The sequence below is a fragment of the Nerophis ophidion genome, linkage group LG09 (genome assembly GCF_033978795.1).
Source record: "Nerophis ophidion isolate RoL-2023_Sa linkage group LG09, RoL_Noph_v1.0, whole genome shotgun sequence".
NCBI lineage: Eukaryota > Metazoa > Chordata > Actinopteri > Syngnathiformes > Syngnathidae > Nerophis > Nerophis ophidion.
In genome coordinates this window covers 27,716,008-27,729,328 of record NC_084619.1, presented here as the reverse complement: position 1 = coordinate 27,729,328, position 13,321 = coordinate 27,716,008, and the positions used below count along the sequence as shown (strand labels likewise).

General features: G+C 36.7%; 1 protein-coding gene across 1 annotated transcript in view; it reads left to right on the top strand.

Moving 5' to 3' along the window:
• The window catches only part of wdr11 (WD repeat domain 11), an 88,799-nt gene that overhangs the window by 49,123 nt on the left and 26,355 nt on the right, over positions 1–13,321 (top strand). Inside the window, exons 11-16 of the mRNA XM_061910726.1 lie at positions 4,171–4,255; positions 6,588–6,694; positions 8,166–8,241; positions 11,590–11,698; positions 12,335–12,456; positions 12,618–12,765. Of these exons, the coding sequence (XP_061766710.1) occupies positions 4,171–4,255; positions 6,588–6,694; positions 8,166–8,241; positions 11,590–11,698; positions 12,335–12,456; positions 12,618–12,765 (647 nt within the window). The remainder of the gene's footprint in view (positions 1–4,170; positions 4,256–6,587; positions 6,695–8,165; positions 8,242–11,589; positions 11,699–12,334; positions 12,457–12,617; positions 12,766–13,321) is intronic.

Genomic DNA, 13,321 nt, shown 5'->3' with positions numbered 1-13,321 from the left:
TGATTTGCAAATCATTGTATTTGGATTTTACTTAACTGGTTTTGGGGTTTGTTATTTGTAACTAAAAACGAAAATACTTGCAGTACTAGCATCACAGGTGGTGCTGGTGTTACAACACAAACAACACAATTTACAAGTCACTATTTTCCATGTATAGTGTTTTTTATATTACACAATCAGACAACAATCTCAACAGTGAACCAACTGCAATAAAAAACGTATTTCTGCTGTACTGTTTTGATTGTCTTTTTCAACATTATCTTAAAATTTGCTGTTTTTTTTCTTAAACTTGCCCAACATTTTTGTCTTTGTTGTGGCTGAAACACTCCAGCATACTGGTGTGTGAGAGTGACAGGGAAAAAAGCTGTGACTACCCTGGGGATCAGTAATTTTTTGCCACTGTTGGTTTTGCGTTTTTAAAACTCTAGGCCCAGAATATGGACTCAGACACCTACATATGACACCTACTGACTTTTTTCAGGGAAAAAGTACTGTCTTCAAATCCGTAGGGTATTTTGCTTTTATTGAATAATGTATGATTGCAGCAAAGCTTTCCTAGAGTGCACCAAAACTACAACCACAACTGCAATCGAACACGAGGTAAAATATGCAGTACTGTATGTAACTTACCAAGGCTGCATTTGCAGGATTTCTTTTTTGTGATGATGAACATTGTTGTTTTCTTCATTTTATGCTCCTTAAATTCCTGTCAGAAGTAAAGTCACAATGTGTTTAGAAAATTGAAAGAATGAGATCTGCATGTACATTTTGTATCTTTCTGCTGGCTCCATGTTTGTGTGTGATGATGTGCTGCAGAAGCACCTTCCAAACACATTAAACTCTCAGTTTAGTTATGAAGCTAAAAAACAAGCTATGCTCAATCCCCTGATTTGGCCCACATAAATGAATCTTACCTCAGAGTTACGTTGCCTCCCAAGACCTGCAGAGAAGGGAATGAATAATGACACTTTCAACCTTGGCATGGCATAGCTGCTTCTAGCTGTCCCGAATTTGCGTACAATGACGAAAATGGAATGGCTGTAGCCTGATGCCAAAGTTCACTTTGCATTTTCTCATTCATACCACTGATCTACTGAACATAATTTAAATATGCGCTGTTCTCCATGTGTCATATTTTGTTACGATGTGTATTAAAAAACACTTTCAAACACATCTTAAAAAATATCCCTAACTAGTCTGTTTCTTGCTGACTCTCAACAAGTAAAACAGAAAGAAAATTCCAAGTACATGAAATAAAACTTAAAACATAAATTGATTATAAATATTACACATCTCATGAGCTATTGAATAGTAATAACCTCATTTGCAAAGATTGTTGTTTCCCCCACCCATCTTTAATTTTTTGGGGGGAGTATAAAAAACTGTCATCCGTTATATTAAATAGCATGTGGAAATTACTGTTTTAAAGGGGAACTGCACTTTTTTGGAGATTTGCTCATCGTTCACAATCATTACGAATCAAGCCCTCACAATCAAGACGACAGAAATGTTTTTGTTTTTTTTGATGCATTTCAACTCGTAAATAAAATTATTTTACAATGGAATCTCAATTCTACCCATAAATCTGTCTAAAAAGACAATACCTCATTTACATATCGTGACCTGAATATTAACCAGGTATTAGCGATATTGTTATTAAAACAGCTAAAACAAACTATTTTTTAGCGGCGCTGTGATCAAGGGAGCTAACATCTTGTGCTGCTATATTTACATCAGCCGCTGGTGAGCTGTTTTCACGCCTCATAGAGCTTGCAAAGTGTGTTCTAGATCATAAATAAGGCCTCTCACCTTGATTGTAGAAGGATGAAGACATAATCTGATGAGTTGGTCAACTTTTTTTTCATTTGGAGCAAGTTTGGAAGAAAGGATTGTTTTATTAATATCTCTGCCATGCCTACATGGTGAGATTTCAGATTTACGTGATTTATGGTTATCCAAAACACACAAAAAGAAGTACAGACAGACAAAAAAAACACTGTTGTTTTTTTATTGCATAATATGACCCTTTTAAAGTACATATACGCCTAGATTTGCAAGTTTGGCAAACTTCAGCAATTGGAGTTTGTTCTCAGTGTAAAAGATAAACTCTCACGTCCTTACTGTACTGTGTACTTAGTGTACTGTATATGGTTTAGTATTTCAGTTATACAATGTTATTCCTCGTCATTGCAATTGTAATTACTCTATTTGTATAAGAATTTGGTAATTCATGTGCAATTGATTGTTGAGTCATGATGTTATAAAGCATCCAGCCATTCATCCATTTTCTACTGCTTGTTCCGATCGAGGTCGCGGAGGGTGTTGGAGTCTATCTAAGCTGCATTCGGGCGTAAGGCGGGGTACACCCTGGATAATTTGCCACCACATCGCAGGGCCAACACAGATAGACAGACAGCATTCACTCTGATATTCACACACTAGGGCCAATTTAGTGTTGCTAATCAACCTATCCCCAGGTGCATGTCAGTTAAAACAAAATTAAATTTGATTTTTGGCTGCAACCAGCATAGGTGCTCTTATTCAATGTTAACCATGTTGCAGTCGAGCTGTACTCACTTTAAGCCGGATCTGTGCATAGTATGGCCCACGGGCCACATCTACCCCTATGCCGGTCCGTGACCGCTACATGTAAGGTTATTTATCGGCAATTGCACGGTTAATTCCAATAAGCTTTCTTTACCTTGTTAGCTTACTAATCGATGTGTTTCAACAGTCACATTAATTGCAGCTGTTGTTTCAAAATTTGAGAAGATGATAGAGTAGGTGGGCTGTACTGAATGTAGTAACACACAATAAATAAAGTAAGACAATATGTCCAATCTCAATCCACGTTGCTACAGTAAACTATATTGCCCCTCTCACTCTACAAACAGTGCTTTGTTTTGCGCCCATCTTGGTCAATGCATTTCCGCCCATCCTCAAGTTATTCATTATGCTATGGTTTGCAAGGATACATTTCTTGCAGGTTACATTTCTGAACATGCACACTCTTTTTGGTGTTTTGAGTAATTTACAGGACATATAATAACGAAGGATTTTTCTAATCTTTTCCATTGCTTAATCATCGCATTTACTCACGCAAGTCAGAAAAAATACGTTCTGCTTTTATAAAGAAATAAAAGTGATATTAAGTGTAAATGATTTCAAACTTTTGGCACAGCCCTCCACAATATGTTCTGTTTTTCACTTGGCCCTTAAGGAGGATTATTTATCCACTTGTGTACACTAGCTTGTACTCGCGCTGTGTTTTAGGTCCCATTACTTTAATTACACACATTTTAATTTCAATTGGTCTTATTCTGTGCAAACTTTGCGTTAGTTTTGTGCATTTTTTTACCACTTGTGTAGTGCGACAGGGTGATATGTTGTGTCGTAAAACACTGTCTCACATAGAGAATGTGTGTGATTTCACAGTCATTGTCCATGTGTTCTTGGATATAACACGATTGCTTTCAAATGACCATTCATCCTTTCAATTTGTCATTATAAGTAACAATGTCAATCAAGTAGCACTGCACATGACTCTATATGTTTAAATACTTCTAAATGTGTTTCTGCCTATGATGGAAATAATACTTCACATAAGCTATAAACATTTACTTATTTGCACTCACTATATTGATGAATTTTGCAATGCTCCCCATTTGAGTAATTATTTTAATTGCAGCATCTCACAGCCTCCTTTCCCTAACGATTATTTTGTCCTGTTTGCGTTCTATTAATCCTTAAAAGCTTTTGAATTCAAGGAGAAAACATGCAATTACAATGCACAATGACTATAATGGTTAAAGCTTGGACCATAACCCTGACATTTACATTATGCCAATCTAAATGGCACTTTGTAGTGCACAGAGCTCCATCAAACCAAACAATACTAATTTCGGTCAGCATTAAATCCATGTGCCTGTTTTTGGTTGTTTGCTTTCATGCATTAGTAGGATAAAAGCATGATTAACACTTTTGCTTCATGGCAAGAAGGTCACCGATTTGATTCTCACTAAAACCGCTTTAAACACTTGACTGATAAAGTGCATTGAGAGGCATCATGTAAACGTTTGACACTGACACGTTGTCTTCATGCTGAACGATAGATGCTGCATTGTAGTATATTCTGTATTAATATATTGCAATAACTGTTTGTCTTCTAAGGCACCAGTAATGGGTCTGTACTGGTCTACAACCTTACCAGTGGTCTTCTGCACAAGGAGCTCAGTGTCCACTCTTGTGAAGTCAGGTAAGATGCTGTGAACGTTAACATTAATTTGACATTGGGTGAGCATACATTGAGAATTAGACAAGATCATACTACTTTTCAGCTTTGAAATAGGCCTTTTCTGTTTCAAAAGTAGGACTGGTCACATCTATTGTTTTTAATTGGTCAATCGAAACCCACCAGGCTCTAAGTAATTCATGTGAACATCATGTGATGTTCCTGAAGCTCTTAAAGACATCCTCCTTTTCATTCATCACAAATATCCTGATTTATGAAGATACCGTTTAACGGTCATTGCTGCCTGACTTACCTTCATCAGTGCCTTTGTGCAATTATGTTCCTCTTAACAGCTCTGTGGGTCGCCATCAACAGGGTCACATCGGTCATGGATGTTAACCCCAGTACATCACCTGGTGGCAGAGCGATGGCAGAAAGCTCACCCTGTCAATCCTGCTTCCTCCTTTGCCATAGAAAGGAGTTACCCTTATCTGAGACAAGACTACTTTCAGATCAGCTTAATTGAAGTCACCACTATTTGTTTTTTCAGGATCTTTGCTATTTCTTCTGACAATGCCACTAATTTTGACTAGTTTATGACAGTGTTTCATTGTCAAGCTCAGTGATGTTTCAAAAGTTACAAGAATGAGTTGGAATTTTGAGTTGAAAATGTTACAGGGGAAAGCTGTGGACTCAAATTTTTTAGCACTTGACATTGAGCCTTGTCATGGGTGAGCTTAATTGGACTTGAGAATAGACTGAGAGCAAACAGGGAGCAGAGTAGAAACTTTCAGCAAAGGAAAAGACCCAGACTCTTGGGGACAGAGGTCTAAGATTTTGGTTCAATTCAAACATAAATATTTCATAGAAACGAAAACACTTTTTATAGCAATTCATAAAATATGAATGATTAATTTTGGAAGAGTCACCTCTCTCATTCCGCCCCTCTGATATTGAATTGCTTTCATTTAAACCCGAATGGTTCTCTATAGATATCAAGAGTGGGGGATATTTTTACTCACCATCATGACCGTATGGGTGAGATTTTTAAGATTTTTTTTTTTTTAGTTACTTTCCCTATTATGACAGCTGATGTTTGGTTGTTGTATTGCTGCTTCGGCAAAATATAATGGTCAGTATCAGCATTTGTCTTTAATGGGATAAGTATTTTTAATAGGATTACTTAAGCGCTATTATTATTCAGTAATGAGTATTTGGTAACAATTCACTGTATTTAAAACCATGCCACATTAAGAGAAATTATTTTTTTCAATTATTTTTTTCTTAAATTGCATACTCAAGTAAAAACTCAATTAATGCACAAACAGTGGATGCAAATATTTATTAGATCCCCTGCTGATTTTGTATATTTATCCTCTAACAAAGACATGAACAGTCCATACTTTTCTTGACATAATTTCACCAACAAATCTAGAAAAAAATAATGAAGTTAAAGTTATACATTTATTCATTCATTTATTGCTTGAGTAAAATCTTTCATCCCAAGATAAACATGGCTTAACACTTAGTGGAGAAACCTTGTTGTCATGTACAGTGTTCACCAGAATGTCAAACAGCAGGCTGTTGCTTGGCAGCAAAATGTTGCTCACTGTTGGTAATTCAAATCAATTATTTTTTTCTTAAAAAGTAACTGAAGTCATCTGAGCGTTTCTCTTTTTCACTAAGCATTTTGTTGAAGGGACATATGTCATGTGTGTGCATCCAGGGCTCATAACCGTATGTGGGGCTCAAAATTAGTGCTGGTAGGTCCTGGATTAAATACTTATTTCACAATCTCAGATGAAAATTAATTTACAACCTTTTAGTCAATGCTTTTTTTTCTTGTTTCTACATTGATATTCTGCCTTTCTCCCTAAAAAATGTCCATAAAAATATTGTCTGTTCATGTCTTTGTAACGGGGTAAACTTACAAAATCAGCAGGAGATCAAATAATTATTCCCGCCACTGCATGTACACCCACACAGAAATGCACTCAAATGTTTTTAGCCATTTAATGTTCCACATTTATTTTGCATATATCATTAAAGTTGCAATTTTGGAATGGAGTTCTCTCCCTCATGTGCAGTACTGCTGTCAGTTGGATGATATGGGAGGGACATGAGAGCTTTATACAGATTAGCCAAGCAACCGATGCCCAATCACAGCCAAGGAGGCCATACTGCTTAGCATCTCATTTACATTTACTGGGGGAAATTGACTAATTAATCACAGGGGTCTTTACCATCTCACGACACAGTTTTTGCTCCCCGAGTCCTTTAAAAAAATTAATATTGCTTTGTTGGCCTGTTCGATTTATAGTGCAATTTCAACTCTGCATGTATGTTCATTCCACAGGGGTATCGAGTGGGTGAGTCTCACCAGTTTCCTATCTTTCGCCACATCTTCTCCCAACAACATGGGCCTGGTTCGAAACGAGCTGCAGCATGTTGATCTGCCAACGGGTGAGAGACACACACAAGAAAAAGTTCAGGCTGGTGTTAAAAATAGTTTGATGTTAAAACCAATATGAAACCCCTGATGTATTTGGTATAGCATATTTTAATACTTACAAACGCTTGACTAGAAGCCCCCAACCTTTATTGCACCAGGGACCAGTTTAATGTAGGCATTATTTTCACAGACCAGCATTCCATGTGTCGCAGATAAACACAGCAAGAATGAGTGTATAAAAAATACAACACACCATAACGCTGAATTAGTGCTACCTCTGGGTTTTTTTCTTTAAGATGAGATGGTCTCCGGCATGTTAATGGTGTATATAATATATATACCATCAACATACCATCCCATGCCGATGAAAATTTGCCTTTGGCTACAATATGGCACATGTACTATACATTGTATATATTCACTATACAGTATTTGCCATTTCCCATGAAACAACAGTGTTTCCCACAGGTCAGGCATCTATTTGTGGTGGTGTGGTCGGGCGGCGGGGGGAAGGGGGCCTGGGAAGGAGAGGCAACAGCAGCGGCGGCGGCTATGACCAAGAAGAACGCGGAGTTGGAATATTATTACAACACTTTATGTACATATTTCTATACATATTTATATAATATTTACATATTTATATAATATGTAACTACAAGCTCCATTCACAGACAGAGTCCCATTGCTTTTATAAGCGGTCCAGCGAGTCAAAAGCCGGAAAAGAAAAATAATAATAATTATTATTTTTTATTTTTTAATTTTTTAAATTTGTGGCGGCCGTAATTCTTTCGTGGCGGGCCGCCACAAATAAATGAATGTGATGGAAACCCTGAACAAAGATATAACAAATGGTGACTTCCAATCAGAAGTTTTATTATACATTAATAAAAAGTTTATTGGGTTTATGCCGGAGAAAATGCACTTGTTTATAAATTATTTAATATTTCTGTGTGGCCTGGTAGCAAATGCGTCACGGACCAGTATCAATCCCCGGTGTTTAGGGACCACTGCGTTAGACAATATGTGGCTGAACTTGGGCATGATACCTCTTCCCTCTTTGGGCCCCCTCTGACTGGTAAAAGAAGAAATCTTTGAAAAGGGCTGAAAATGTGGCGACCGCCCGACAGGTTGACTGGCTGTAATAGATGCCAAATGTGTACAATTATTGAATTTTTATAATAATAGATAATGTTAGAGTCCAGTCCATCGGATAGGGGATCTTCTTCCATGTAGACAAGTTGGCAGCGCACAGACGTCACCAGCTGTGCATAGAAAAGTGGTCCACCCCGAGTGAAAAAAAGTTGTCAGCCGTTTTGTCCTCGAACTTTCAAAAAATTAGGTAATACCGTCTGGCGCTGGGACTAATGTGAAATAGGAAGAATCAGTTGTTTTTACAAGTGCAAACATAAGTTACCATATTCTGTTTTTTCATCAAGCCTTTCTAACGTTACCTATTCCTATATGTGTTTTTCTGATTTCTAGGCCGGTGCTTTGCATTCAGAGGAGAACGAGGTAATGATGAGCCACCCATTGAGATGATTAAAGTGTCTCATCTCAAGTGAGTTTCCCGTTTTCAACATAATCTTACAAATACAAACTAATCCTCCATTGGCTATACTTACTCAGTGGTACCTATTGTTTCTAACTTAAAACTCCACAATTAATTCACAATTATGAGTTATTTGTCACCTGTGTTGTTTTAGCATCACCAAATATGAACCTCACGACACAGTTTTTACATTTGTTGCCCTTAATTTTCTGAAAGCATCTATTTTCTGTTTGTGCACTCAGCTGCAATAAAAAAAATATGTGATTGATTTGCAACAATATAAATCTCTTGCTTAGACTCATGGATTGTTTTCTTAATAAAGTTTGACACCCAGGCTAATGTTTCTACTTTGCTGTATGATTATAAGTGACAGTCACTTAATCATGAGGCTTATTGCCACTTGTTTTTTATTTGATGTATTCCTGTTACGACTTTTAAGCAAACACATATTTCCAAATTTTATTTGAAAGCCAGTATGTAGCAGCAGGTCAGAATTGAGCTTTGACTAATTCAACAGTCACATTAATAAGATTATCATAAATCGTCACTTTCTGTCAATGTGAGAAGACATAGAAAAAGCCTCTGCTTTTGCTTCCGGTGTTTTTGAAAAATGTTTAACATTTGAGACCACTGATTTGTGATCACAGCCACAGGAGATTTACATGGCGTCTTCGAACTGATTTTGGTCTGGTGAGAGGCATTGTTTTGCTGAAATAAGGCGAGCTGGAAGAGCCCCCAGCGCAATTCATAGTGGAAACTACGGCGAGAGTTTGAAGCCGTTTTAAAGTTCTTCCGACAACACAGTGATATAAGTTAAAAGGCTGACACTTCCAGTTGATTTCTGAACAGTGTAAGGTACGAAATTGTTAAAATAAACAAGATTTAGTGCTGCAAGTTGCTAAACAAGCAACTGCCGTTAGCAAGCTGATACAAGAGGCACTGATGTCAGCTAGCTGCTGCAATGTCAGAATCTAAAAGAAAAACGTGAGTCACGAAACCTGCGGTGTCCTCTGAATCAAATTATTCTCTGGACACAGGACACAAGGATAAGCAAGATTTGATGTTGGACACAGGACATGATGACAAGCAAGACTTAATGCTGAAAAAAATAGTCAATGACATAGAAAATACAAGATTAGAACACAAAGCATACCTGGAAAGAGTAATAAGAGAATGTAAACATCTGAAAAAAGCAACGGCAGAATACAAAGAAGATCTGAGAAGTCTGCAAGAAAATATAGAAAGTCTGCAAACTCAGAATAATAATATAAGAAGGGACTTTCAGGAAATGCGTCAAGAAGTGAAGATTCTCTAAGAAGAAAATAGTGCAGTATCATGATGAAATGGATCAGGATAAACAAATGAATTATATATCATTGTGACAGGGTACCGAATTAAACAAAGATCCCACGCGAAAGCTGTGAATAATGGAGGAGAACCATATTAAATGGATGTAGCCTCAGCAGAACAGCAAGTGGTCAACTTTCTGTAATCGAAGGAAATTGAGATGAACATTAATACCATTGAAACATGCATCCCAATGAATGGAAGAAACAACAGCAACACGTCGTTCATTCTCTTAAAACTTGTTAACAGAAAATCTAAAATGGCCCTGCTGAAACAGGGAAAGAAGCTGAAGGGTACAGTTGTGTACATGAATGAGCATCTCAAAAAATGTAATAATGCGATCCCTAAGACAGCACGTAACTTGAGAAAGCAAGGAACGTTTCAGGAAACTTGGAGTGCCAACTGTAAAAAGTATGTCAAGCTGAATGGATGTCCAGAAGCAAGAATACTAGCTAGGCCAACACACGTCTACAACACTAAATATATCCTGTTGGGTACCACAAGAATCAAAACTGGGACCAACATTGTTCAAAATGTTATTTATATAACTGACATTGATAAAGTTAAAAAAGACTTATGATACAACAGTGTTTTGTTCAGGAGAGAACACACAGAAGCTAATACAAATAATATGTTTAGGTGTAATGATTGACGATACAATGAACTGGAAAACTCATGTAAAAAATATTCAACATAAGGTGGCAAAAAATACATCAATGATGAATAAAGGTAAAAATGTATTGAACCAAAAATCACTTAATATTCTTTACTGCTTGCTAGTGTTACCAAATCTGAGTTATTGTGCTGAAATATGGGGAAATAACCTCAAAAGTATGCTTCGGTCACTAAGTGTTACATTAAATATATAGAAAGATAAATAATGTTGGATATAGAGAACATTCAAACCTTTTATATTTGAATCGAAAATCTTTCAATTCTACAATATAGTGAATTTGCAAACAGCAAAAATTTTGCACGGAGCAAACTATAACCTGATACCCAAGAACATATTCTTCTCAACAAAAGAGGAAAAACATAACCTTAGAGAAAAACGTAATTTAAAATATGTGTATGCATGCACAACACTAAAATCCTTTAGTATATATGTATGTGGAATAAGATTAGGGAATGGATTAAGTAAATAAATCAAATGGTATACTAATATGATCCAATGTAAGAAACTGTTCAAACTCAGTGTTTACAAAGTACAATGAAGAAGAACCTTGATACACATTCTGAATTTATTGATAATCGTATTTATCTTACTATATTAACTACAACTTACTTCACAAATTATTTTGTACTTATTTATTTTTTTAAAGTTATTATTTATGGAGTATATTGTGGATACATTGAAAACAGAAAGTGAACAAAAGTATTAGCAGTTGCTCTGTAATGGAAAAGGGATAGGACTAAAAAAGCTATGCTTCTTCCTAATCATTTTTGAACATGTTAAAAAGAGAAACTGAAAATTGTGCTATATCATGTTATAATAGTATGCATGTTTGACATAAACTCAAACTCAAACAGGGCAATAATGGCTAGGCAGTTAACCTACTGTAATTTGCAAGGTTTTGCCTAGTTGATTAAAGACGACACATGTACAAAAAAAACATGGAAAAAACAGCGTTAAAGTGTAAAAAAAAAAAAAAAATTGGATAAAAATGAATGAACTTTGACTATTAAAACTGTTTCAAAGATGAACTAAAACCATAGTCCCAACAATGAATAGTATTCAAAATAAAAAGCTCACAAGGATTAACAGTCATCCAAATGAAATTTGTTACATTACATAACTGCAGCAAAGTGATGCCATGTTGGGCACAAAAATTTACTGTGGCATTTGCACAAGACTGCGTTCGTGCAAATGTACTTTTACAATTAGACTCCGACACAAAAAACTGAAGCGGAACATTACTTGTAGGATACAGGACTAACTGTAAAAGGTATACTTTACCAAAATATAGAAACTCCCTGTGTGTTTATGTTGTATCCCAAACTCATCCTCAGGCAGTACCTGGTCGTGGTGTTCAGGGAGAAGCCCCTTGAGCTGTGGGACATCAGGACAGGGACGCTCCTACGAGAGATGGCTAAGAACTTCCCTACTGTTACAGCTCTGGTATGAAGAAATAAACTGCCAATGAAGCACTTCGTGGACAGCAAAATCGGAACACGTGTCTTACCTTCTATAACTAAAATTAATATTTGATGTTATCCATTGTAATGCATGGATTATAGTATGTTTTCTTAAAGTGTATAGCAAAAAAATGTTGACACTGCCTCTTTTTTCTGTCTTTTTGTCTTTATACCGTCCATCCTTAGCTCATGAGGGCCATTTGCATGATTTTCTTAAAAAAAAAAAAGCACAGTGTCATCTTTAGTCTGAGTGGTAATAAAAGCAAAGTTATGTAGGCCAAACTTTACAGTGGGGCTGTAAAATCATTGACACAGCAAATAAAACCACCAGTAGCTTTAATAATAAATTGTGGCCTTCTTTAGTACCATATTGCTGCCTCATTTCCATATTGATTACAAGCCTGAGATCCAAGACCAATCCCACGGTGCTCCAAAAATTACTCCTGAAAGGTTAAGGTATACATGTGTGTGCTTTACTTTCTTTGTAATTAAGCAGCAACTGTACTATGAGAACCCATCTATTTCCTCCAATTTATGTCTGCCCTTAACCATGTAATGGAAACCCTGCATGGTACAGTATATGCATTTTCCTTTAACCTCACATTTTCTGTGTGAAAAGGAATGGTCCCCTTCACACAACCTAAAAAGCCTAAAGAAGAAGCAGATGGCAGCGAGAGAAGCAATGGCTCGGCAGACTGTGTCAGATGCGGAGCAAAATATTGTTGAGTCCTCAGTTATCAGGTCAGCACTAGAAAGCATCTGAATGTTACTTTTTAAAATACTCTCAACTAGTTTGCCTGTTTGTGGTAATGGTTTTGTTTATCTTATGTTTGTTTTACGGTTAATGTACCTGATCAATGTACATTGAGTATTTAAAAGGAATTTTATCTTTCCTTCTCTAGTCTGCTGCAGGATGCAGAGAGCAAGTCTGAGAGCAGTCAGGCCATATCAGCCAGGGAGCATTTTGTGTTCACTGACACTGACGGACAGGTCTACCACATCACCGTAGAAGGCAACACTGTAAAAGATGGTGCCCGAATTCCCCCTGATGTAAGTCCAGGGTTATTAGTATTACACTTTTTTGTTGTGTTTGAACTGTATGTTTTTGCTTTTCCTTTGCATAAGGAATGCCGCCTCCTCATAACTCTGAATTATGAGACGTATCCATAAGGGCAATGAGTGTCCAAGTAGTACATATAAGACACTAGTGCATTATAGTTTTGTTTATTGGTTCCTGCGTAGCCAGTGGATCAGAATTTAAACCCCATCATGTATGAAGCTGCCGTCAGCCGCCGGCAACTGTGAGTGAATATAATTGGTAGATAATATCTCTAAAGAAGTAATTTATGGTCTTGTATGAGTATGTGTGTGACAATCCAAACAAACTGCTACTCCACATCAACTTTTCTGTAAGCATCTGCTCTTGAAAATATAATGTCACATTTTGTGGTGCAAAAAGCTTCTTATGCATTGTATTTGGCAGCCACTGTGCATTGTGTGTTACTACCACCTTCAGGATAGGAATAGAAGAATATCGCCTGCCACTTATGAGTCTGGTTTACAAATTGGTTAACCTAAGCACTGCACACAATTTGTTTACACACAG